The sequence below is a fragment of the Bos mutus genome, chromosome 9 (assembly GCF_027580195.1).
Source record: "Bos mutus isolate GX-2022 chromosome 9, NWIPB_WYAK_1.1, whole genome shotgun sequence".
Classification (NCBI taxonomy): Eukaryota; Metazoa; Chordata; class Mammalia; order Artiodactyla; family Bovidae; genus Bos; species Bos mutus.
In genome coordinates, this window is record NC_091625.1 from 93,873,757 (window position 1) to 93,899,991 (window position 26,235).

At 45.4% G+C, this 26,235-nt stretch overlaps 1 protein-coding gene across 4 annotated transcripts in view; it reads left to right on the top strand.

Annotated features, from left to right (window-relative positions):
- The window catches only part of ZDHHC14 (zinc finger DHHC-type palmitoyltransferase 14), a 298,788-nt gene that overhangs the window by 160,858 nt on the left and 111,695 nt on the right, over window positions 1-26,235 (top strand). For 2 of the 4 annotated variants that reach the window (XM_070376943.1, XM_070376945.1), the window contains exon 2: window positions 16,734-16,906. In XM_070376943.1, coding sequence (XP_070233044.1) covers window positions 16,734-16,906 — 173 coding nt within the window. The remainder of the gene's footprint in view (window positions 1-16,733; window positions 16,907-26,235) is intronic. The other 2 variants (XM_070376944.1, XM_070376946.1) reach the window with 1 other exon arrangement.

A 26,235-nucleotide genomic window follows, 5' to 3' on the forward strand; every position in this document is an offset into this window, starting at 1 on the left:
AAGCAAATGGACAGCTGTCAGGGGCTTTTACTGTAAACTGTGTGGAAGCCAGCTGGACTAAACCAAAATGAGGAACAGCGGAAAAGTGTGGAAAACTACAGAAATCCACACAAGGGCAAGGCTAGCTCTCCTAGGAAGAAGGGGGTAATATTGAGGGAGAGGTCAAGAATCTGCCTGCCATGTGGGAGACTCAAGAGACGCCAGTTTGATGCCTGGGTTGGGAAGATCCCCTGGAGGAGGAAATGGCAACCTACTCCAGTATTCTTACCTGGAAAAATTCCATGGACAGCGGAGCCTGGTGGGATATAGTCATTGGGGTCGCAGAGTTGGACACAACTGAAGTGACTTAGCATGCATACACGCACAGTATTAACCCGGAGGCTCTGCTAAGGGCCTTCCACACAGTGACTCCTCCTCTCTCAAACAAGCGCCACCTTGGGCTGTCATCCCCTGTCGTTTTCATTATTCCAGTTTAACCCCTAAGGAAACTGAGACCCCAGAGAAGAAGTCCCTCGCTCAGGTTGACACAGTAACTGCCAGACTTAGGAGCAGAAGCCAGTCGGTCCAATTCCAGGCCCAAGGCCTTCCCACAACCCCACGGGACTTTTCCTGGCGGCCCTCTGGACCTGACTCCTGGTTCTGAGGTGGAAGTGAGTGGGTCACAGTCTTGTCTGAACTGTCAGTCTGCTCGGTCTCACCAAGGTGAAGTTCTCAGACTCCAGGCAAGGCTGTGGGGAGGGGATGGTGCCCTCCTCAGTTTCTTCCAGAACCTTCTTCGCTCTTTCAGGTTCACCTCAGGGCTCTTTTCCTTCTTCACACACAGGAGGCCTTTCAACATCCAGGCGTCTTGCCCACCATCAGGCTCAGCATGGATGAGGAAGGGGCTTCATGCCTGCCCCTCCCTCAGGATTCTGTGAGCCCAGCCTGGGGCTGGACCCATGTGTGTGCACAGGGCTCCACTGAGGAGGCTGGTTCCACTTCCTAAGACCTGTGGGCAGAGCTCACGGCCAACAACCGCTGGAGGCCCCAGCCTGGCAGGTGTTCGCTTTGTTTACTGGCTGGGGTGTGCACTTCTGTGTAAGATGGGTGCACGCGTACCTCCCTCCTGAAGAGGAGCAGAGCCATTCATAAGACTTTGGGGTCATGAATCCTTTGAAGAATCTATGGCCCGAGTAAAGGCTCAGCCTCTTCTTCTGCTGCTGGGCACCTGGGCTGAGCGTCAATCCCCATCACCAGGGCAGCTGCCTGGGGCCCCCACCTCCTCCCTGACCCCCACGCTGCTCCCCCCACCCAGGAGGGGCTGACCTATCAGCTCGTTGGCAGAACAGCCTCAACGGAGATTCCTTTGCTCACTTTACCTGTTTGCCTAGTTTCATCCCAGACATCTATTCAAGAACACAGCGCCTTGGCAAAGCCTGCTATTGCATTTAGACCACATTAAGATCCTTCCGTGTTGCTCAGTGCAGCCACTCACATCCCACTCAGGGAAGAAGAGGAGGCAAACGCCATATTGACGGAAACTTCTCTTTAAAAAAATCTTTCAAGAAACGGGCCAGAATAAGCCGACTGCTGGGAGATTTTTTGTCCCTGGACATGCAGGCACAGCCAGAGCGTCTAGGCTCCTCTTTTCCGTGTCCCTGCTCGGGGAGCTCTGCTGTTCGACGTCATAAAGTCTCAGGGGAGCTTAAGGTGTGAAGCGATGGCTTTCTTTTTGGCAGTCACATACAGACAGCCCTGTCAGGAGGGTGTCTCTGGAAATCTAGAAGACCATCCCCAGAACCTGACACTTCTTTTGGGCTCCGCTAATTCTACTGACAAGTTTAACCCCCCTGGACGATGTAGGGCCCAAAGTCTGTAGGATGAGGACCTGGTCCAGTGGGAGATGTTGGCTTCTGATCTTTTCCCCTCCCCGTGTCTCACTCTCCAGCTCCCCGGTTGACCCTCCAGCTTTGCCATCTGCTGGGCAAAAAAAAACTCAAGGAATGCAGCCGCCGTCACTTAATTTATTGTACCGTTCATGACAGTAAACATCTTCCAAAAATTCCATCAGGAGAGCCAGGCATGGTTTCCTTTGCCTGAATTCCTGTTAGGGACTCTTTTATTAAACACTCTTTTCCCAGATGTGTCTCCGCCGTCTCCCTTAAGGTTGTTTCCAAGATTTTCCCCAGAACTAATGAACTTCTGCCTTTTGACCCCCTCTTTTAAAAAATTATCTAATAGTCATGTTTGCCCCTGGGCAGTCCTCAGGAACCTGTTCTATTTTAAAATGAACTGAAAAGATTTTTATCTCAGAAGTGCATGGCTTAAAAGAAAACAAGAGACAACATGAAAGTCTAACCCCAAAAGAGTGTCATTGGAAAGGCACAGTTAGATGAATGGGGTGGCGGTTAAGGCATTAGCTGGCCAACAGCAACATGGTATTTTTCTGTTTGGGTTTTTTTTTCCCCCCAGTGAGTTCAAAGAGTTTCAGAAAAAGTGCATCATGGGACTTAGTAGTAGGCAGACTTCCAGGTGTTACCTGGCACCTGCATCTTCTGAGGTCCTCTGTCTCACTGTCTTGACAGGAGTGTGTGTCACAGTATGTTCACTTCCACACTGGGCTTCTTGTAAGTGGGGGGCTTTGGGCTTTCTGCACCCCACCCTCTTCTCATAGGAAGCAAGTTACTTCTTGAGCATAACCTGGCACTTTTAGGAAGATTCTTTTTTTCATAAATGAAAATTTAGCTTTAGCATTATATCTGTCAGAATCCATCCCCTGCCATGATATATAATGGATATATCCATTATATCCATGCAAAATCCACAATTTTATACAATATTGAAGCAAAACTAACTAGTACTATCTCTGTGTGGCATAAGGGTATTTTGAAATAGCCAGAACAGTCTTAAGGATTTGCTGTCAAAGCTTGGTTAACAGAAACTCTGGGAACACAAGCTCTGGTCTGTGTAGAAACTATGGAGCTGGCTATTTAGCAACTGGAATTGGGAAGCAGAGCCTGGGTTCTTGACCTTGGGGCGCTAAGGTATTAGTCCCCCATTGGTTTCACTGAAGCTCAGGGAGTGTCTTGAGCCGTGTAGGGCCCTGTGAGTGCCTGGAGGCGCAGAAACCAAAAGGTGGGCTGTGGCCCCTGGCCTTGTGTCCTGCACATTCGTGAACCTGGCCCCACACCCCTCTCAGCCACCCACACCTCTCCTTGGATAGAGTGGCCGCTTCCCACTGCTCACGCCCTACGTGTTGGGGCTCCATCCTCTGCTCACAGCAGTCAGGATCCTGTGCTTAGCTATCTTTTTGGCAGGACAGCGAATCATTTCCGTTCCTGCCCATCTGCTGACAATCCATCAAGGACAGGTGCCGTTGCCCATGACTCCTGAGCCTCCATTCACCCCAAACTGGGCAGGGCACCTTCCAGCTGAATCAAGTTTCAGGTTTTCTAGGCATCTTAATTTTACAGAATGAGGGTAACTGAGATCATTATAAAAAGGTTGGAATCTTTTAAAAACTGTATTCCCTTATGGCTTAGATGGTAAAGAATCCACCTGCAGTGCAGGAGACCTGAGTTCAGTCCCTGGGTTAGGAAGATCCCCTGGCGAAGGGAATGGCAACCCACTCCAGTGTTCTTGGCTGGAGAATCCCATGCACAGAGGAGCCTGGTAGTTTACAGTCCATGAGATTGCAGAGTCGGACGTGACTGAGTGACTAACACTTTCACTACCAAGAAAATGTGGAGGGTACAAATCAGAGATACAGACCTCATTGGGGGTTAATTGAGATGATGGGCTGTCATGCACAGGATTTAAAGACAGCGACATCTGATTTGAATGCTGGTTCTGAAACTTCAGTTGTGTGTATGTGTGTGTGTGTGCACGCTCAGTAGTGTCCAGCTATTTTGCAACCCCACAAACTGTAGCCTGCCAGGATGCTCTGACCATGGAATTCTCCAGGCAAGAATATTGGAGTGGGTTGCTATTCCCTTCTCCAGGGGATCTTCCTGACCCAGGGAAGACCTGTGTCTCCTCCATTGGCAGGCGGACTCTTTACCACTGCACCACTTGGGATGCTCCTAGCTGGGTGGCCTGGGTAAAATTAGTGATGCTCTTAGGGCTTAGTTTCCTCATCTGTAAAATGGTCTCAGTAATACCAAGGTCAGAGTCTTTTTTCAGAGTGTACACGAAATTTAAAGTGAAGCTTTTTGAAGTGTAGATACTTGATCAAAAAAGGTAAATTTTCATCCTCTCCCTGCAGTCTCCTTGTCCGGCTGCTTGTTACTGTAAAAGCTGTGCAACCACGTCTGTGTTTCTAGCAAGAGCGGACCTTCCGACTTTATCAGTCTGTTCTGACCTTGTCTTCTGATGGGCAGGATAATTACATGGTGGGAGTCCTCCCCACCACTGGGGAAGAGACATGCTTTTTTTTTTTTTTTCTTTTAGTGCAAAAGCATTTTCTTTACAAAGGAGCGTAGTCAATACTGCAGGCAGCATTTTGGTGGCGGAAACAGGCGTTGTCTGTCAATGAACATGAAGTGCTGCCCCTTTAGACCAGGGGAAGATTAAATCTGCAGCCCCCAATAGCAACCCCACATCCAAAAACTCCCAGTGAATGCCACATTGCTCTCTTTCCTACTAAACATGCGCACCTAAAGCTGTCTCTGCCTGATGGCCCCCAGCTTGGTGTCAAAAGGTTCATGGGCTTGTTAGTATGTTCACCTTATTTTGTGTTCATTTCTCTTCTTCGGTTGGGGGGAACTTTTTTTCTTAAACACATATGCCGCATTTTGCTTCTCCAGTCAAAAGAACCGTATTTCCATTTTATAGAAGTATTATGTACTATTTTTCAAATTATGGTTTCTCTACCATTGAAAATGGCATTATTTTTTGAGTTTATGAGTGAAATAGCTTAACCATCCAAACTCACATGCATCTCTCTCTAAATGGTTGGCTGCTTCTAACCTGTATTTATCCTCTATTATCTGCTTCTAAGAGGTTTGTGATGATGGGTATGTTAAAAACCACTCTTTGGTTCCTCTGCAACCTTAGGAAAATATTAAAAAGGAAGATTTACTTGGTAATTCATCTTCCTTTGCAAAAGGAGGAAGGTACCCTCTTTCTGTTCTGGTGATGGGGGGAAATTAACCATGACATCTGGGTGAAGAGAGCTTTAGCAGAGGAGGAGTGGGAGCACGCGGAAATGAGTGCCTGCTCGGCTCCATGTAAGATTTCTTTAACTTTTCAACCGCACAGCAATCTGCTACAGATTGCCTTGCAGTTCACCACCCACAGCATGGATCCAGGTCTCTCGGGTCTGCTCTGATGACTATATCAAATTCAACTCAGCAAATGTTTGCAGAGTGGCTGCTCTGCAGCAACAAGTGTCTGGAGGCTGGGGATACAGCAGTGGCTAAACAACCTGCAAAGACCCCTCCTGCGGGGTTGCCCCTGTAATGGGGTCCAGTCTGGGCAGATCTGAGAAGGCTTCATCTCACCCCTTGTCAGTCAGCCATTTTCAATTTAGTTGCTTCGTGCTTGGTCATGTCTGACTCTTTGCGACCCCATGGACAGCAGCCTCCTCTGTGCATGGAATTTTTCAGGCTCGAGTGGGTTGCCATTTCCTGTTCCTGGGAATCCTACCAACCCGGAGATCAAACCTGTGTCTCTTGTACCTCCTGTATTGTGGGGTGGATTCTTTACAGCTGAGCCACTAGGGAAGCCCATGAAAGGCCTGGAAACTATAAATACAGTGAAGGGTTTGGGGGCTCCATGTCCTTGTTGATGTCCTTCCTATTTGGCAATCTAACTCCTACTTAGCCATCAACACCCTATCCAGAAAACCTTCTCCGAGTCTATCCAGGCCCACTGCACTGGTCCCCTTCACTTTCCCTTGTGTGCTCTGTTTATCTCTCACCTAACTTGCTGTTTTGTTTGTAGTTAACTCACTTGGGGTCTGTCTCTCTTACTGGAGAGTGAGCAGCTTGAGATCAGGGCTCTTGTCTTGATCTGTATCCATTCCAGGCATTTGGTCCAGAGTGTTGGCGTGTAGTGGGTCCTCAATAAAAATGTGTGAAGTGGCTGAGTGAAGGAATGAATAATGCTCAGGGACATGGGATACCCACAGTATCCATGGTACTTGCTTTCTATCTTTTTTTAAATTAATTTGTTTTTTAATTGAAGGATAATTGCTTTACAGAATTGTGTTGGTTTCTGCCAAACATCAACATTTCTGCCAAACATCAGTACTCTCTTTCTTTGTAGATAGCTTCCCCAGTGGCGCTAGTGGTAAAGAATCTGTCTGCTAATGCAGGAGGCATAAGAGACATGGGTTCAATCCCTGGGTCAGGAAGATCCCCTGGAGGAGGGCATGGTAACCCACTCTAGAATTCTTACCTGGAAAATCCTTTGGACAGAGGAGCCGCAGGGCTACCATCCATGGAGTCACCAAGAGTCGGGCATGACTGAAGCAACATAGCACACACACACATCTTTGTAGAAACTTTCCAAAACTCACACAAAGGCCAAGGTATTCTGAGTTAGTACTTCTTTATAACACCCAAGACCATTTTCCACAACAGTAACTTCTGGACACCGGAGGGAGAGGACTTGGCCCAGCGTGACGGTCATGGCAGAGGCCTCAGGAATGTATAAAACCTTGTTCTCTGCTTTACCAAACCTGGGAGGGCAACCGATGCCCTAGGGGTGGAGCTACTCAGAGCTGAAGCCCTGGGCATAGCAGGGCTATTCCCTGCTAGTAGGAGGGAGGAGAAAACAGGCTGCACAAACAGCAATGATATGCCGAGTGGTACCCGCAGCGTCACACCCGAGGCATCCCTGGCCCACATCCCAGAGTGCCTGATGCCCCGAGGGTCTCAGGACAGGAGGAAAAGGCTCTCTAATGTTCACCGTGCAGTCTCAAAAAGGACAGGGCTTCTTCATCCCACATAGGTTTCCTTGAACACATGATGATTAAACTACTTTGAATTTAGTTGAAAATGTTCCTATGTTGAATTATCCGTTCCCCAATAATGCTTATAACTGAGATATCCAGCCTTTGGATGCAACTCCAAGAATATTGCCAGTGTTCGGGGACTGAATTTTCATAGCTTTTCAACCCTTCTCCTTCCCGAAGACCCCCTTCCCCTTCCTGCTCCCCTTGGACCCACCCCCGACCCAAGGAAAGAGAAAGGGAAAAGCCTTCGCTGAGTCTGAAGCTCTGGATCTGCAGAGGGTTTGCTGGGCGCCTGTGTTCCTGCCTCTCAGGCTTCTCTCAACTGCCTCTCTGAGGTCGTTTTTCTTCTTGTTCCTGTGACATAGGAACACCAGGGTGCAGTGTCTCTTCCTTTCATCTGTAAATGCGCAGTGTAAGGTAGAAATCTACAAGGATGCTGGAAGAACTTCGCAGTCACACTCCTGTGAGAAACAGCCTACAGACTAGGGCTGAGTCGGGAGGTAACTTGAGTTTCATATTCTTGAATGTACGATACCCCATACCTCACAACACACCGATCTGACGAGAGGCAACCTGCAGAAATCAAGGACTTTAGCCTTTTGAGGCTTTGATCTAACCTAGACCATGCCTTATTGTTGAGCATCTTTTCTATTGATCATTGGTTTTCTTAAAATCACAGATAGATTTTAATATTTTGTTAAACCTCCCATTCTTTTTCAGTTCCATGAGTATTTATACACTTACATTTTTTAAAAACAATTTTTTGGTTGCCCTGGGTCTTCACTGCTACAAGAACTTTTCTCTAGTTGCGGTGAGCGGGGACCACTCTTGGTTGCAATGCTCAGGCTTCCGATTGCAGTGGCTTCTCTTGTGGGGCACAGGCTCCCAGGGCCACGGGCTTCGGTAGTTGCAGCACATGGGCTCAGTAGTTGTGGCTCCCGGGCTCTAGAGCACAGGCTCAATAGTTGTGATACACATGGCTTAGTTGCTTCACAGCATGTGGGATCTTTTCGGATCAGGGATCGAACCTGTGTCTCCGCATTGGCAGGTAGATTTTTTTTTTTAACCACTGAGCCACTAGGGAAGCCCTATCCACTTGCTTTGAATCATACATTTTTCCACTGCAAAAACAAGCCATGTTTGATTAAGAAATTTAAATTTCTTGGTCACAAGAGAAGCCACTGCATTGAGGAGCCTGCACACCACAGCTAGAGAGTAGCCCCTGCTCACCGCAACTAGAGAAAGCCCAAAGATGTAACCTATGGTTTCCTGGAGTTGGGTCCAGCACATAGTCTCTGAATACATATCTGTTGAATGAACTGAAAACACAGGATAATAGGAAGTAGACTCGGGATGATCCTATTTTTGTTTCAAGCATACATTTATATTCATAATTGGAAGAATATACCCTAAAGTATGACCTTGTTTTCCACGGGGAAAAGTATGAGGGTGTTGAACCTGTGTCCCCTGAATCGGCAAGCAGATTCCTAACCACTGGCCCACCAGGGAAGTTCCTGACCTGCTGATTTCTTATGGGTTCTGGGAAGCACCGAAAACAAGATGATGGCGTTACTGTGGACATACTCCCTCTGAAAATGACACAAACAACCACATGAGTGAGGACTGTAGTGGATGTATGGCTGCCGTGCCTAGGTGATCCCGTTAGGTCATTAAAGAACCAGTTTGGGGAAAGAGATACTGACTTTCCTCCCCGTGATCCACACGGAAGCCTTTGGCTTCCCAGAATTTTGAATCAAATGCAAAATCATTTAACTGAAAAAGTTTGAAACACCACGATTTTCCCTAACCATCTCTTGTACATTCTCCATAGTAGATGGGGAAAGGGGGCTGTTCACACACTGGGATTCGAAGCCTGTATTTTTAAACTAGGGCTCCCCCGGGTTCTGTGTCTATAAATAGACCTGTCTGGGTGGTCTGCGAGGCCCTGAATTAAGAATAATGACACTGCTTTTGTCACATGGGCACTCCACAGGCTTCAGGCGAGACTGTGCTGTACAGAACCTTGCCTGTTGGAACCACATACGGCCGGGAGGCCTGGGGAGAAAGCAGAGTCCTTAGTGACTGTCCTCTCCTCGGGAGAGAGAGCTTTACCACCTCTTCCCTTAATGAGCCTGGAAACCACTGCTCCTGATGAGAAGGCAGACGCAGCCTAATATAGAGATGATCCACGAGTCTCTGATGACACCGGGAGTCGTCCTCACATTTCTACCTGGAGTTCTCCTCTCCCCATTCTTCCTCTCTGGGTTTAAGCTTTCCCTTCCAATCTCTTTGGTTTCTATTTTTTCCCTTTGGTCCCGCGTCCATTTATTTCAACTCCCTCCTTCGTATAGCATTGGTAGATTCAGCACTACATGCAGTAGGTAAGAAGGGGCCTTCAAACAATGGGTGCAGCTGTGGGGTGTCTTGAAGGGGTTGTTGTTGTTTTTCAGTCTCGACCGACTCTTTCGACCCCAGGGACTGCAGCACGCCAGGCTCCTCTGTCCTCCACTATCTCCTGGAGTTTGCTCAAACTCCCGTCCTTTGAGTCAGGGATGCTATCTAACCATCTCATCCTTGGCCTTCCCCTTCTCCTTTTGACTTCAATCTTTCCCAGCATCAGGATCTTTTGCACTGTATAAAATCATCTCTTTTTTTCCATTCTAGACTTGTGAATGGATGTTATTTCTGAGTCCACTTCTTTTCTCTGTTTCCAACTAATGCGCTTATCTTTGCCCTGTAGTGCTACATTTATTTCTAAATACATGATTAAGGAACAAATCATAAAAGTAATGGTGTTTATGTCCCTGCCTATAAATGAAAAATAACATTTATTTTAGAATGACTCACATGAAAAGGAAAAAGATCGTTTTTATTACTACCCTCATAATGCTACTCTGTTATTATTTCAGACATCTGAGTCATTGGCTCAGATTATTTCATTTTATGATCATTTGCCTTAGCTATTTATTACTGAAATGCATTGCAATCAAAAGTCTGACATTTAAAATAATAGCTTAACTTTGTGATTTCTAAAATATGGAGACTTCCTTCATTAGAATGCAACATCAATAAAGCAAGGCCACATCCTCCTTGGTATCAGTTTTAATTGTGTGCCTCATTTCTGTGTATCAGTGCAGTTCAGTTCAGTTTCAGTCGCTCAGTCCTGTCCGACTCTTTGCAACCCCATGAATCGCAGCACGCCAGGCCTCCCTGTCCATCACCAACTCCCAGAGTTCGCTCAGACTCACGTCCATCGAGACGATGATGCCATCCAGCCATCTCATCCTCTGTCGTCCCCTTCTCCTCCTGCCCCCAATCTCTCCCAGCATCAGAGTATTTTCCAATGAGTCAACTCTTCGCATGAGGTGGCCAAAGTATTGGAGTTTCAGCTTCAGCATCAGTCCTTCCAATGAACACCTAGGACTGATCTCCTTTAGGATGGACTTGTTGGATCTCCTTCTAGTCCAAGGGACTCTCAAGAGTCTTCTCCAACACCACAGTTCAAAAGCATCAATTCTTCGGCGCTCAGCTTTCTTCACAGTCCAACTCTCACATCCATACATAACCACTGGAAAAACCATAGCCTTGACTAGACGGACCTTTGTTGGCAAAGTAATGTCTCTGCTTTTCAAAATGCTATCTAGATTGGTCATAACTTTCCTTCCAAGGAGTAAGCATCTTTTAATTTCATGACTGCAATCTCCATCTGCAGTGATTTTGGAACCCAGAAAAATAAAGTCTGACACTGTTTCCACTGTTTCCCCATCTATTTCCCATGAAGTGATAGGACCAGATACCCTCATCTTAGTTTTCTAAATGTTGAGCTTTAAGCCAACTTTTTCACTCTCCACTTTCACTTTCATCAAGAGGCTCTTTAGTTCCTCTTCACTTTCTGCCATAAGGGTGGTGTCATCTGCATATCTGAAGTTATTGATATTTTTCCCGGCAATCTTGATTCCAGCTTGTGCTTCTTCCAGCCCAGCGTTTCTCATGATGTACTCTGCATATAAGTTAAATAAGCAGGGTGACAATATACAGCCTTGACATACTTCTTTTCCTATTTGGAACCAGTCTGTTGTTCCATGTCCAGTTCTAACTGTTGCTTCCTGATCTGCATATAGGTTTCTCAAGAGGCAAGAATAGTTATTCTTGTGTTTATGCTTTCATATGTACAGGACAGAACAAAAATGTCAAACGTAGGTCGTGTTGTAGTCAGGGGGTCATGAGCTACAGTAATGGGAATTTTTTTTTGTATGCATATCCATTTGCCAGCAAAATATTAAAAGATGACTCAAATTGTTTTGCTATGGGAAAAGATTCTCTACTTTTTTGTTGTTATTGTTATGTAACATTATTAATATTATATGTTTATTGTGTCTTTCTGCTCACCTTCCCATATTTCAAAGGGCCATTCACATTGACAGGTAGGTTCTACATCTATTATCAATTGCAAAAGATTTTCTTTGTTCCAAAGGCCACATGATCTTAATGTCTCTGTTACATCTTGTTAATATTGTTTCACTTTGTTTTATTTTTGTTTTCAAGTAAAGCTAATCTCCCAAAGAATGTCCTATGAGGAAACAGAGAGCCCTAAACACCCAATAATGAACTCCAGATTTCTTATGTGAAATGTTTAAGACATTAGTTTAGTTCCAGGATTTTAACACAAAGTATCAATTTTAACCACCAGTAAATTCTAACCTGAGAGCCATTCTCTAAATAGAAATATAGAATTAATGAGACTATTGATTCTGGAAAGGTCAGTATCTGTTTGATGGTAAAATAATTTTGTCATGTGTGCTAAGTCGCTTCAGTCATGTTGAACTCTCCACGACCTCTATGGGATTCTCCAAGCAAGAATAGTGGAGTGGCTTGCCATGCCCTTCTCTAGGGCATCTTCCCTACCCAGAGATCAAACCCAGGTCTCCTGCATTGCAGGCAGATTCTTTACCATCTGAGCCAGTAGAGAATACATTAATTGCATAGTCTCAGATAATATAGCACCTAGAAAATGGCTGTATCCTTCATGTATAGACATCAAATACAAATAATTCTTTTTCTTAAAGATTTGAGAAGATTGCTATTAGAACTGAAAAAATTCCCTGTAATCTTTTTTCAGTGCTATATGGTCTAATTATTACCTGGAAGGACCTTTCTTTACCTCTGATGTAGAGTGAGTTGACAGTTTGTAGTAGATATTTAATCATCATGTCTAAAGGCAAACAGCTCACTGATGTATATCATAGGAGCGAGATTATTATACAAACTTTTCATCATGATAGCCTTTGTTTTGTCTGGTGCTAAATTAACTCATTTCTTTTATGTTATGAAAATGCATGCTTTCAGATTCTTTTTTTTCCCCTCCTGCCACTTTCTCATTGAGCTTTATGAAGACAAAGATGTTTGTAGCCGGTTACCCACCCAGCTTTGGGTTGTATGTAGGTCACAATTCTTCAGACCGAGAGAGAGGACTCCATTTGGTGTTTATATCTTTGGCAGCTGCACCCTCGTCTTGTATCCGATCCAGGCCCTCGGGGGAAGGCGTCTTCCTCATCACAGATGGCTCTCAGAATTGGAGAGCCCAGCCACGGTTGCTCAGAAATGTGAAGAGCCGTTTTCAAGTTGTCTGAGCTCGAGCTAAGGATTTTCTTTGCCTCTCACAGTGCTTCAGCTATTAGGTCGCGCCAGCGGCTATGGGTTGGCTGAGATTTTCCCATCGGTCTTAGCTCCTCCTGGGGGTTTGGTGATCACCGTCCTGAGCTGGGTCTGCTTATTCCTGAGTCTGCACCAGCAGGACTGCAGATGCTCTCGGCTTTTTCTGAACAGCAGCTTGAAGGTGTCAGTGTAGCCCTGATCTCCTTGTTTGCTTGGGGATCTGAATTCTTTTATACAAAGCCATGCCCAAGACTTCAGTGAGTAACCGAACGTTGTCCTTTGAAATACAGAGAGCGCCTGCTACCAACATATGGTGCTTCATCTGCTAGAACTTTAGAGAGTGTTGCACAGACTCAGCTCAGGTGCAGTCCTGCCTTTTCTTATGGGCAGAAGCATCCTAGACAGGACAGATCCTTAGCACCCGTTTGAAGGAGGTTCTAACAAGCTTAGAAGAGAGAGAAGCAAGTTCTGGACACAGAGTACATTGTGATCTTGATGGTATGGCTGACTTGACTTCCCTGCAATTTTCTCTATAACTATAAAATTCAGTGAATAGGTCCCATTCATTCAACTACTCAACAAATACTTGTCAAATACCTACCCTATGTGAGGCATCATGCCCGGTGCTATGAAGGACACACGCTGACCAGGGCCCAGTCCACCCTCGGGAATTCCAGTCCAGTGAGGTTCATGACGCATGTCCACAAACAGGCACAAGTACCCCATCGCGAGAAACAAACAAAGATACTAGGGAAGTTTACAAAAAGAAACCAGTTCTTTGGCTTGGGGGTAAGCCAAGAAAATCTTGTCACCAGGTCTTTATGGAAACTTGAAAGTTGGGGAGGCTTTAACACGGTGAGATGGGGGTGGGGGTGCTCCAGACACCAGGGCTGGGTCACAGGCCCGTCTGGGAAGGTGGAGACGACAGGAGGCCTCCAGAGTCATCAACCTGGAGACATGGCTGGGTGGCCCTGCATACAGTGCCCTTGGGACAAGAAACCATTTAGGACATGGCTTACTCACTAACAGGGCTTCCCTGGTGGCTCAGCGGTAAAACTACCTGCAGTGCAGGACACCCAGATTCGATCCTGGGTTGGGAAGAGCCTCTGGAGGAGGAAATGGCAACCCACTCCAGTATTCTGGCCTGGAAAATCCCATGGACAGAGGAGCCTGGCGGGCTACAGTCCATGGGATCGCAAAGAGTTGGACACGACTCAGCGACTAACATGTTGACTTTGACTTGACTTACTCGTTAATGACATCTTGCTCTGGGAAGGCATACCTTTACAACTATGAACAGGCAACCTCTGAGGTCAACCAAGTTACATTTCAGAACCAAAAGGGAAAAACAAAAATACTGAAGATCCACTAAATCTCCTTCACGGGAGGGTTCCGACAGCACTCAAGTCTCCATCCTTGGAGAGGCCAATGGAGCTAAATAAACTCCATCCCTAAAAGCTCAAGGTGGGTCCCATCCTGTGGACTGGTCATCCAGGTCACATTGCCCAGCTATGACCTGGGTGCAGCTGCTGAACAACTGTTCCAGTTGCTTCTTATTCAAACTCATCAATAATGAGAAAGAGGAGAAAGTTGGGCTGTTGTATTCTCTGCCCTTATTCAAACAGCCATTCATTTGTTGAATTCTGAATTTAAATTCTAGAAAAATCCTCTCAACACAATTGATCATTTTTATAACCATTTTATTAAAAAAAAAAGGTATACCTAGAGTAGGTTCTTTTAGACTAAAAATATTTTTGACTAATCTATATAAACCGAAATGTATTAGTATCAGGGGTCAGTTTTATGCCTTCAGTAACGGACTGTGTTTATTTCTTTTCTAAAAAAAAATCCTTTTATTCTATATTGCTGGATAGCCAGCAATTAATAATAATTAATAATCTTGTGATAGTTTCAGGTGAACAGCAAAGGGACTCAGCCATGCATATACATGTCTCCATTCTCCCCCAAACTCCCCTCCCTGAACTGTGTTGATTTCTGATTGTGGTACACTAGCCTGGTGGGCTGCCGTCTATGGGGTCGCACAGAGTTGGACACGACTGAAGCAACTTAGCAGCAGCAGCAGCAGCACATTTTCAAGGCTTAACACAACTTCAGGTGGCTTTTTATATGACAATAAGAGGAACAAAGATAAAGCCATATTTATGACACAAATGCTTTTTAATGATCTTTAGAGCCTGAGTTCCTTGCTATTAACTTGATTGACATCACAGTCAGAGATTTAATCAATAGCCTTGCAGCAATTGATATTTATCACCAGCTCTTCACAGACGCTCCATGTCAGAGTCTGCACATGCTCCATTTACCGTAATGGACATGCCCTGAGAAGGTGTTTATTTCTGTAGCCCACAGCACTGCACCATATCCCAGAGCTGGGCCACAGTCCCGTGTGAAGATTTCAGTGCAGTATTAAATGATTGTCACTTTATATTTAATCTCTGAAGGGGAGATGGTCATTTCATGACAGTCCCCTGGGACTGAGACCCATGCTCCTCTCTTAAGCAAAGCTTTCCAACCCTTTCTCTTCTAGCTCCCTCTCTTTGTTTGGGGTTGAGTGTCTGAAGAGCCTCCCCTGGTGAGGCAGACCATCTAGGAGGCACTTTGCACTCTGGGTGTTACGACTCTGTGAGTCCGTGAGGTGTTCCTTGATGCCACGGTGTTCCTAAATGTGGTGACAACAGACTGACCGTGGTCCCTGCGGGGCTCATCCTTCACTGGGCTCCAGGCACCAGGCTGGTCTTCACTCTGCCTCTCAACACCTCCGTGGAGTCAAGGGTCAATGACGGTGGGTCAGGGCAGTGCTTAAAGCTGCCTTGGCTCCTGGGTCCCTGGAGCTGGCTGGCATAGATGTCCGTCTGTCGCAAGGGCACCTCTCCCCGACTCATCAAGACCCTGCTGCGTGTCAGTGCATTCACTGGGGACAGTGAAGGGGGTTTGAGAGTCAACTTGGGCCCTGTTTATCCATTGGTAGCTCATCTTCTTCTGGAAGGGCATGTTCAGTTCAGTTCATTTGCTCAGTCGTGTCCAACTCTGCGACCCTATGGACTGCAGTTCACCAGGCCTCCCTGTCCATCACCAGCTCCTGGAGTTTACCCAAAGTCATGTCCATTGAGTTGGTGATGCCATCCAACCATCTCATCCTCTGTCATCCCCTTCTCCTCCTATTTTCAATCTTTCCCAGCATCAGGGTCTTTTCTAGTGAGTCAGTTCTTCGAATCACATGGCCAAAGTATTGGGGTTTCAGCTTCAGCATCAGTCCTTCCAATGAACACCCAGAACTGATCTCCTTTAGGATGGACTGGTTGGATCTCCTTCCAGTCCAAGGGACTCTCAAGAGTCTTCTCCAACACCACAGTTCAAAAGCATCAATTCTTCGGTGCTCAGCATTCTTTATGGTCCAACTTTCACATCCATACATGACTACTGGAAAAACCATAGCTTTGACTAGATGGACCTTTGTTGGCAAAGTAATGTCTCTGCTTTGTAATATGCTGTCTAGGTTGGTCATAGCTTTCTGCCCGCCTACATCCTTTTAGTCCTTTTGGGAAACTGGTCCACCAGTACGTTTCCATATCTCATTAACGTCTTTTGGATAGATTAGGTCCAAAATGTTGAAAAAATACTTTCTTGCCTTTTGAGGGTGGCTTGCAGTTCTCTGTGTTCTGTGCCCTAAGCTGTCTGACCCAGAGAGGAAAGACCGGGTCTGATGAAAATTGGTTCTAAGCCAGTGTCTCCTGTGTTAACACGATTCCAGGACTGGGTGGAGAATCATGTAATTCATGTGCCATGTTTCCAACACAAAGGGTGCAAGCTCTGTGCATCTTACATCGATTATACAAGCAGGATTATTTTCATTTTTCTGCCAGTGTTTTTCCGAGCAGCCAAGGGTTATCTTAGCTGAGAAGGGAGGGTTAAACTGTCCACGAGAGAGAACTGCAGACCTCCCCAAATGTAGATATTTAACACAGATGAATTTTTAATGGAAATCAATTTTGCTTCTCAAAAAAAAAAAAAAAAAAAAGCCTATAGGTTCTTGGAAAACACAGACTGCTTACTGTTGATTACTGACATTGTATTTCCTCTCTTTCTCCCCTCCCTTTCTGCTTCCCCCACCTGTTGGCAGCTGCCCGTACCTAGCAGTGAAAATCACTCCCGCCATCCCGGTGGTCGGTGGCATCTTGTTCTTCTTTGTGATGGGGACCCTGCTGCGCACCAGCTTCAGTGACCCTGGCGTCCTTCCACGAGCCACGCCTGATGAAGCCGCCGACCTGGAAAGGCAAATAGGTAACCCTGAAGGTCCGCCCTTAGCCTGTCTGTGGTCACTGCCCACCTGTGCTCAGCCCCAGTGCGGGAGGATGGGTGAGGAGCCCTTGCAGGAGGGGCTGAGTCCCTGGGGAGGAGTCCCGATGTCTTCATTCACTTGGCCCGAGGATGACCTGAGTAGGAGGTGGGATGGAAAGTGGTTGGAGGTAAGGCCGAGGGACTGGTGCGCTAGAGGTGGGCTGGTGGTACCGGCAGGCAGGCCGCCACCAGCCAGGCTCTCTGAAATCCGAGTGTCTGAGTCCGCTCTGAGAAGGCGCCTGCAGAAGGCACTGCTGTGAAAGCTGTGGTTCTTGGTGGCTGCTCTTTCCTCTGCTTTCTAGAATATCAAGCGGGAAAGGTTACACCTTAGACTCTGTCCTATTTATCCAGCCTGGGCTCCAGGATTTCTTTATTAAGGTTTGACAAAGATAATATATTTCTGATATATATTGAGATGAATGGCTTTATTTTTCCTTAGATATTGGAAAGCCCGGGATTAAAAACTTACAGCAATCCATTTTAAAGATATTAAAAAACCAATCCCTATCCCTCATACAAAGAACCCTTAAAATCTCTTTTTTAATTAAAAAGAGAGCTCCCGCTTGCTCTTAAAAGTTTGCCTTTGTGAATGTGTAGCTTTGCCGTGGTGCAGCAATCATTTGGCAAGCGTGGCAGGGGCAGTGTGGTGTCTCAGTGTGAATGTGAAGGTTAGGTGTGAAAAATCACTCGACAGAAATAGTTCTCTCCCAGTGGGCGTCCCTTCCCAGCCCACTTGGCTGAAAGACCCTCACTTTCCATCGTGTAAAGTGGTACAATTAGGGTCTTGAAAAACAGTGCCTCTCTGGTTCACTTCCCCAAATGCTGAAGCACAGTCATGGCCTTCTCTGAGCATCTGCCTTCATCCTTCATCCTTGGGAGTGGAGCAGTAGAGGGGTCAATAATGGGAGTGTGTGTGAGTTTTCTGCTGGGCTGCAGACAGCTTCTTCTGTCCTGGGGTAGTAAAGTAGGGAGACAATCTCTTTCTTAGCCACCACGTATTGAGATTTGAATACAGGGCAATAATCTATAGTGTAAAGCCTTTGGAGCCCAAGAAGATAAAATCTGTCACTGCTTCCACTTTTTCCACTTCTATTAATATTTGCCATGACATGATGGGAGTGGGTGCCATGATCTTAGTTTTTGTAATGTTGAATTTCAGGCCAGCTTTTTCACTCTCCTTTTTCACCCTCATCAAGAGGCTGCATTTATATAGCTCATCAATAATTTGTAAAGGCCACCCATGATGATCATTGAATTTGATCACATCCCGGAAATTTTGTGAGGAAGACTTTATTATTACACCCATTTTACAAATAAGAAAACAAAACCCCAAGGAGTTAGATGGAAGAAGATAGCAGAGCCAGACCCTTCAACCCAGGTCCCTTGGATCTCAATCCTAGTTCTTTAGTTCATGTCATAAGGAAGAGAGAGAGGCCAGGGCCCAGTTTCCTGCAGGGACTAGGCTGGAGCCTGTAGACAGTGCTTAGTCTATGCCTGTGTCACTTCTGCATGAGCTTAAAACTGCTACTGATGCAGTAGGCAGAGAGCCCAGCTCCCACACTGGCCGTTAAGCATTTTCCTGCTGTGATCCTGTTTTCTCTCCCACCTCCCCATTAGTGCTGGGAGCATCTGAAGAAGCAGCAAGATCAGATTTTTTTTTTTTTTGTCTTTCTTACAAAGCAGATAATAAAGAGTGCCATCAAAATTCTCTATTATAAATGCAGATTCTAAGAGACATTGAGTTTCCATTATTAATACTGAAGAAGTTGAATGATTCATTAAAATGCAATTTTCTTGTTGTTTCGTTTTCTTAAAGTTGATAACCTCAGAGCAGTATTTTTCAACATACTTTTCCATATAAGCCATTTTTAAAACCCAGCTCTGGCCGCATGCCCCTTCCCCCCAGAAACACAGATTGTGTGAGAGATGAAACCAGATTTCGTTCCCTGTGAAGGAGAGAAAAGGAGCTTTAGAGACAAGCTTTGGAGTGGCAGAAATCAGTAGCCCGATACGTCCTTCCCCAAAGGCAATTAGATGAAACATTATAGATAAGATGAGACAAAGTAGTCAGAAATAGTCATTTCATGGCTCTGGAATCCAGCTGTATTAAGGAGCAGTTATTCATGAAAAACTGATGAACTTCGGGGCAGAACAGTGGGAGTCTGTGACAGTCCCTCTGGGACCACTGTCATCCCCAGCCTGCGTTCCGAAGGTGAGGAAGCTCCATGTGGATACCACGCACCCTGCCGTGTCCTTATCTGAGGGGCTGACTCGTGTGAATTTCCAGGTGGCGCTAGTGGTAAAGAACCCGCCTGCCGGAGCAGGAGATGTAAGAGACTTGGGTTCAATCCCTGGGTCGGAAAGATCCCACGGAAGAGGAAATGACAACCCACTCCAGTATTCTCTCCTGGAGAATCCCATGGACAGAGGAGCTTAGCAGGTTACAGTCAATGGGGTCACAAAGAGTTGGACACACTGAGGCGACTTAGCACAACGCATGCATGGAAAAAACCTAGAAACTGAACCTTTCACTTTAAGAACTAGAAAAGGCAGAGCAAACTGAACTCAAAGCAATTAGTAGGAAGGAAATGGTAACGTTGAGAGTGGAAATCAGTGAAATAGAACAGGCAAAACAACAGAGGAAATCAGTGAGCCCCAAAATTAGTCCTTTGAGAAGATCAACAAAATTGACAAAACTTCAGCTCTACTCCCCTGACTCCCCCCTCCAAAAAGAAGACAAGGAGAAAGAGAGAAGATACAAATTACCAAAATTAGCAATAAAAAGCAGAGGTGTCACCATTAAACTTAGAAAAATTAAGAGGATTTTGATTTTATGCTACAAATTTAGACAATTTAGATGAATGGACAAATTCTTAGAAAGCCACAGTTACCAAAAAAAAAAAAAATGCTCAAGAAATAAAAAATCTGAAAAAAACACCACATAGCAAGTAAAGAAACTGGTTGTCCATATTTGGATTCATTTGAATCCAAGGATTAATTTGAATCCTTCCTTTACGCCATACACAAAATTTTAATTTAAAATGGATCATAGACCTAAATATAAGAGCTAAAATGATAAAACTTCTGAAGGAAATGCAGAGAAAATTTTCCTGACCTTGTATTAGGCAGAGTGCTTAGATAGGACACCAAAAGCAGGATCTGTAATTTTTAAAAGGTGATAAATTGAATTTCATCAAATTTAAAAGTTTTGTGTTTCAAAAGATACCATTAAGAAAATGAAAAGACAAGCTACAGATTGGGAGAAAATAGTCATGAATCCTATATCTGATAAAATATCTTATACTGTATCTAGAACATATTAAGATCTCTTACAACACAATAAGCAGACAAACAACCCATATACAAATGGGTAAAGAATCCAACAGACATTTTTCCAAAGAAGATGTATGAATGACCAATAAGTACATGAAAAGATCCTCAGCATCTTTAATTATTCAGTTCAGTTCAGTTCAGTCGCTCAGTCATGTCCAACTCTTTGCGACCCCATGAATCGCAGCACGCCAGGCCTCCCTGTCCATCACCAACTCCCAGAGTTCACTCAGACTCACGTCCATCGAGTCAGTGATGCCATCCAGCCATCTCATCCTCTGTCGTCCCCTTCTCCTCCTGCCCCCAATCCCTCCCAGCATCAGACTCTTTTCCAATGAGTCAGCTCTTCGCATGAGGTGGCCAAAGTACTGGAGTTTCAGCTTTAATTATTAGGGAAATGCAAATCAAAGCCATAAAGACATACCACTTGGCACCCGCTAAAATGGTTCCAACCAAAAGAGACTGACAATGTTGGTGAGGATATGGAGAAATTGGAACCCTCATGCATTACAGGTTGGGGTGTGAAATGGTGCCACCACTTTGGAAAATACTTCCTCAAAATTCCTCAAGAAGTTAAAGTCACCATATGACCCAGCAGTTCTATCCTACGTATATATCCAAGAGAAATGAAACACGTGTCCTTGTATGTGCCTTATATCTAGTAGCCTAAACCTGGAAATAACCCAAATGTCCGTTGGCAGGTAAACTCATGAGCAATATGAGGTCAGTCCACATAATAGAATGTTATTAAGCGGTGAAATAGAGCAAAGTGTCGACACAGGCTCCGACTTGGATAAACCTTAAAAATACTATGACAGTAAGGGAAAGAAACCAAATCCGAAGACTGTAGATTGTGTGATTCCAGTTAGATGAAGTGTCCAGAAAGGGCAAACTTTTAGAGACAGCAGATCAGGGATTGCCCAGGCTGGGGATAGGACTGAGGGCTGACCACACACGGACTTGAGAGAATTTGTCGGGGGAGAATGAAAATGGTCCAGAACTGGATTGTGGTGATGGTTGCATAATCTAATAAACTGACTAATGATTATTGTATTGTACACTTACAATGGGTAACTGTAACGTAAGCTAGCTTATACCGCAATAAGGCTGTCTAAAATAAAAGGGAAGAAGAGAGGAAAGGAGAGAGGAGGAGGGTGGAGGGAAAGAAAGAAGGCTCTCCCATCCTCTGGGTGTGTGACTTTAGGCTAGTTGTACACTTTTTAAATCTCATCCTACCATATTCTTAACTTTAACATGGAAATGTTAAATGTTAGTTGCTCAGTCGAGTCCAACTCTTTGCTACCCCATGAACTGTAGCCCACCAGGCTCCTCTGTCCATGGAATTCTCCATACAAGAATACTGGAGTGGGTTGCCATTCCCTTCTCCAGCGAATCTTTCTGACCCAGGGATCAAACCTGTGTCTCTTATGTCTCCTGCATTGGCAGGCAGGTTCTTTACCACTTAGTGCCACCTGGGAAGCCCCTTAAGATGGGAATAAGAACCCATAGCCTGTGAGGTTCTTGTCAGGATTGGCTCATGAAATGCTAGAATCTTTCAAGAAAAATTGTCCTCTTTCCCCACTCGGATCTCTCGTCACCTTCTACAAACATAGATTCTCATAAAAAACGAGCTGCTTTGTGATGGAAATAAACAGCAGAGCTAGTCTAATGCTTTATAAGAATTCCTCCCATATATCACATGGCTGTGGAAAATAAGATGATGTTTCAGTGAAATCTTAGCACATTTATTTCATGCTCTCTAAAGAAGCAAAACACGAGATTTGGAAACTTTTTATTATTAGAGCTATTGATTCCAATTATCCATTGTATTCCTCTGAGTGTAGAAGCCCAGAATAGACCCTTGAAACCAGCCGTCTGAGGAACTGATTGAAGATTTGCCAAAAATCTGAACAACGTTCCCCGTCCTCAGATTTCTGGAGGGGAGTGGGTGGCGAGGCAGAGGCTGTGTGTCTCAGTCTGTTCCAAGTCTGAGGAAATGCCTTACGCTTCTTTCTTCTGAAAGAGCTTTCCCAATAACTCATGCTGCCACTGAAAAGACAGTGAAGAATGGCATTGGGGTCCAGGCAGTGGGGTCATTGAAGTCCTGCTTGGCAGCTTTACAGTTTGGGAAACTCTGTTCTTTGATTCCACTCAGGATTGACCATATACTAAGCAACTGATTTGGGGGCTAGAAAAAAAATTTCCATGCACAGGCTCTTCAGGGAGTCTTCCATTCCACAAAAATCTCGCCCCGTCCCCTCCAGCATCCTGAGGATCTCCTCCTCCCCCTCCTCCTCCTCCTCCCCCCTCCTCCTCCCACCTCCCCTTTCTATCCTCCTCCTCCCCTCCCTCCTTCCTCCCTCCTCCTCCTCACCCCTCCTCCTCCTCCTCCTCCCCTCCTCCTCCCCCCCTCCTCCCCTCCCCCCTCCTCCTCCTCCCCTCCTCCCTCCTCCCCCCTCCCCTCCCCCCCTCCCCCTCCTCCCCTCCTCCTCCTCCTCCCCTATTCTTTTGCAACTTCTGGACTGTAGCCCACCAGGCTCCTCTGTCCATGGGATTTCAGAATACTGGAATTTGCCATGCCCTCCTCCAGGGATTCCCCACCGTGGGATTGAACTCAAACATTTTATTGGAATCTTTTCTTCAGGAAGCCCTGTGTTTAAGTGTAGAAACATTTTATTTAGTTCTTCAGAAAGTTCATTTGGGTTTCCATTACCTCTTACAGAAAAACCTGAACAAACTTTGGGGCCAACCCAATAACTGGAATTTAAATAACACTGGTGGATTTTCACTGAACAAAATACTTTCTGAGGAGGACATTCTTAAGCCAGTTTAAGACCTTAATCAATATTCTGTATTGTAAAGCTACACTATTTCCAATTTTTCCCATTTCCATTTTTATTCTGCCAAAATTATTTTTATTGGAGTGATTTCTGCATAAAATTTATAACTAAGATTTTTTATTGATTGGTTTCTATATTATGAAAGTTGCCATTATGAATTTTATTATAGAACTATTATTCCAACATGACAGATTTTCCCTGTGATTTAATGTTTTACCATGTGAAATTTTTAAGCCATGATTGGCTTATTTTCGTGTTAGTTATTTCTACTGGTAATATTCACCATAAAATTGCTTTTTAAGGTGATAGTTTCTTTTTTTGCTCTATAATTAATGAGTCTCCTAGCTGTGACTAGTCTGTGACGGCCTCTCACACAGACTTTGCAGTCGCTTTGTGTGCTCCATACTAGACAGCCACCCTTGAAAACGCAAGAAAAAACGGCATCAAAACGGGTTGATTTGACTGGTTTTGCCAGTTTTCTTTTCAGAAGGTGACATTTTCTGATTGTTTCTCCAGTTCCTTCAATTTGTTTCTTTTTAACTGGAGGATAAATGTTTTACAGTGTTGTGTTGGTTTCTGCCATACGTCAACGTGAATCGGCCATAGGTTGTATGTATGTCCCCTCCCTCTTGAACTTCCTTCCCACCTCCCACCCTATCCCAGCCCTCTAGGTTACTTGCATCTCCCTCCTCACGTCTAAGGCTTCCCTGGTGGCTCAGTGGTAAAGAATCTGCCTGCTGATGCAGGAGACATGTATTTGATCCCTGGGTCAGGAAGATCCCCTGGAGGAGGAAATGGTGACCCACTCTAGTATCCTTGCCTGGGAAATCCCGTGGACAGAGGAGCCTGGTGGGCTACGGTCCATGGGGTAGCAGACAGTCTCACCTCCAAAATCACCACAGTTTATCCTCTGTGTAACTCTTATTTAGTGTGGCCATTTCAGGACCTCAGGAGCATTCTGCTAGACAAAGAACTCTGTCCAGAATTGAACCGCACCCGCCTCTGTGGGGGTCCTTCCTGCCTTTACTGTTCCCTGCCCCCTGCCACCTGCTTTCTGCCCTGTTTGTGCCAGGGTTATGATACAACTTCAGTAGCTGTCGGACTCTCTTTTAAGTACCAACTTCAGCATTTACCTGTGTCCACTGAAATAAAACAGTCTCTGCCCTGTCCTGTGAAGTAATTGGCTTATTGGTCTGAGATGACAGGCAGGACAGTACTAATAGCTATTTTCATTAAGTGCTTCTTTTGTGCCAGGCATTATGCTGAGCTCTTTCTATGTATGATCTCATTTAAGACTCACAACTCCGTAACGTTTAGATGCTATTCTTGTTCCTATTTTATGTCGGAGAAAGCCAGTACTCAGAAAAGAAGATGATTTGCTGAAGATCGTTTGACCATGCCTTAAGTGTTAGTCGCTCAGTCATGTCCAACTCTTTGTGACCCCATGGACTGTAACCCATCAGGCTCCTCTGTCCATGGGATTTCCCAGGCAAGAATACTGGAGTGGGTTGCCATTCCCTTCTCCAGGGGATCTTTCCGACCCAGGGATTGAACCCGGGGCTCTTGCATTGCAGGCAGATTCTTTACTGTGTGAGCCATCAGAGCTGGGAGTCAAATGCAGGTTCATCTGCCATGACACCCTATGCTCTTAACCCCTGCTTGCTACTGTCCACCTGCCGGCCCGAGGGGAGATTTCTGGGACCCCTGGAGTGGGTAGCACATCCCTTCTCTGTAAGTTACATTCTCTCTCCAGATTGTCAGCATCATCTGGCCCTCCAACTTCCCCGTCCCATTGGCTGGGTCTCCCCATCATTGCCCTGGCTCAGAAATAGAGAGCCGTGTCCAGCCCACTGTGGCTAGTGGGCCCAGGTCTCACATCCTAAGCCCAAGTGGGAGGAGAAGAAGGACTACAGGGAAACACCAGACAATCGGACAGCCTGTTGTAGCTGCCTCACTGAAGTCTAGATGTTTCCTGCTGCTAGTGGAGGACTTATGTGAAGAGAGGGCAGGGTGCCCTACTGCATCTGAAATAACTTTCAAAAGAGGAAGAGATGAAGGCTTGTGAAGAAAACGACATCCTAGTAATAAAAAAAGCAGATTCCTTGTTTGGGGGAAAGTACCAGAATCATCAAGTGTGTGCTCATGCCAGGGGAAGGGAAGGCAGTAAGAAACTCAGGGTGGGTGCTTACGATGCCAGAATTCCTGACTGTCTCTTTAAAAGCAAGTCCCAGCCTGGGAGAGCTGGGAACCAGATGTCACAATTCAGAATCTTGGTATTTGAGGAAATACCACAAGGTTCTGAAGGCTCTGGGTCTGAGGGAAGGAAGGAGCTGGAGATTTTGTTTGTCCCAAGGTTTTGGAAGGATGGCTGTGTTTCATCCAGGATGTTCAGTGAGGCCTAGGTTATTTCTTCTTCCTGTAGAAATCCAAACTTCGGGGAATGTACTATGCTGGAACTGAGGCTGGTTTCTGATGCAAACCTGTTTCCTTGTTTGTGAGTTAGGACATTTTACTGTGTGATGGTTGTTGTGAAGAATTATCATCCCCTCTTCTGGTGGAGACCCTGTACAGAATTGTCTTCAATGTCCTCCCAATATTGTGTGTGGAAAGTGGGTTTTTTTTTCTTCTTATAGGAAAAGAAATTGAGGCAAGGCTAGGGGGGCTGCTGTTTAATTTGTTGAGATCACACTCTCATGCCCCCACCGCACTCAGTCTAAATTCCTAAATCTACATAGGTATTTTAGTGACCTCCCTCTGTATTCCCTATCCTGAATCTAGAGGGTGTCTCTTAATACAGTGAAGATTCGGCTTATATATATGTACATATGTTGGGCTTCTCTGGTGGCTCAACTGGTAAAGAATCCACCTGCAATATGGGATGCCTGAGTTCTATCCCTGGGTTAGGACGATCCCCTGGAGAAGGGAACGGCTACCCAGTCCAGTATTCTGGCCTGGAGAATTCCATGGACTGAACAGTTCGTGGGGTCTCAAAGAGTTGGACACGACTGAGCAACTAACACTTTCACTTTACCTTCACGTTCACATATGTAGATTGGAAGCTGTTCTGTAGAATTGATGAGCGCCCTAAAAGCAGTGCTATCACTTCATTTCAGA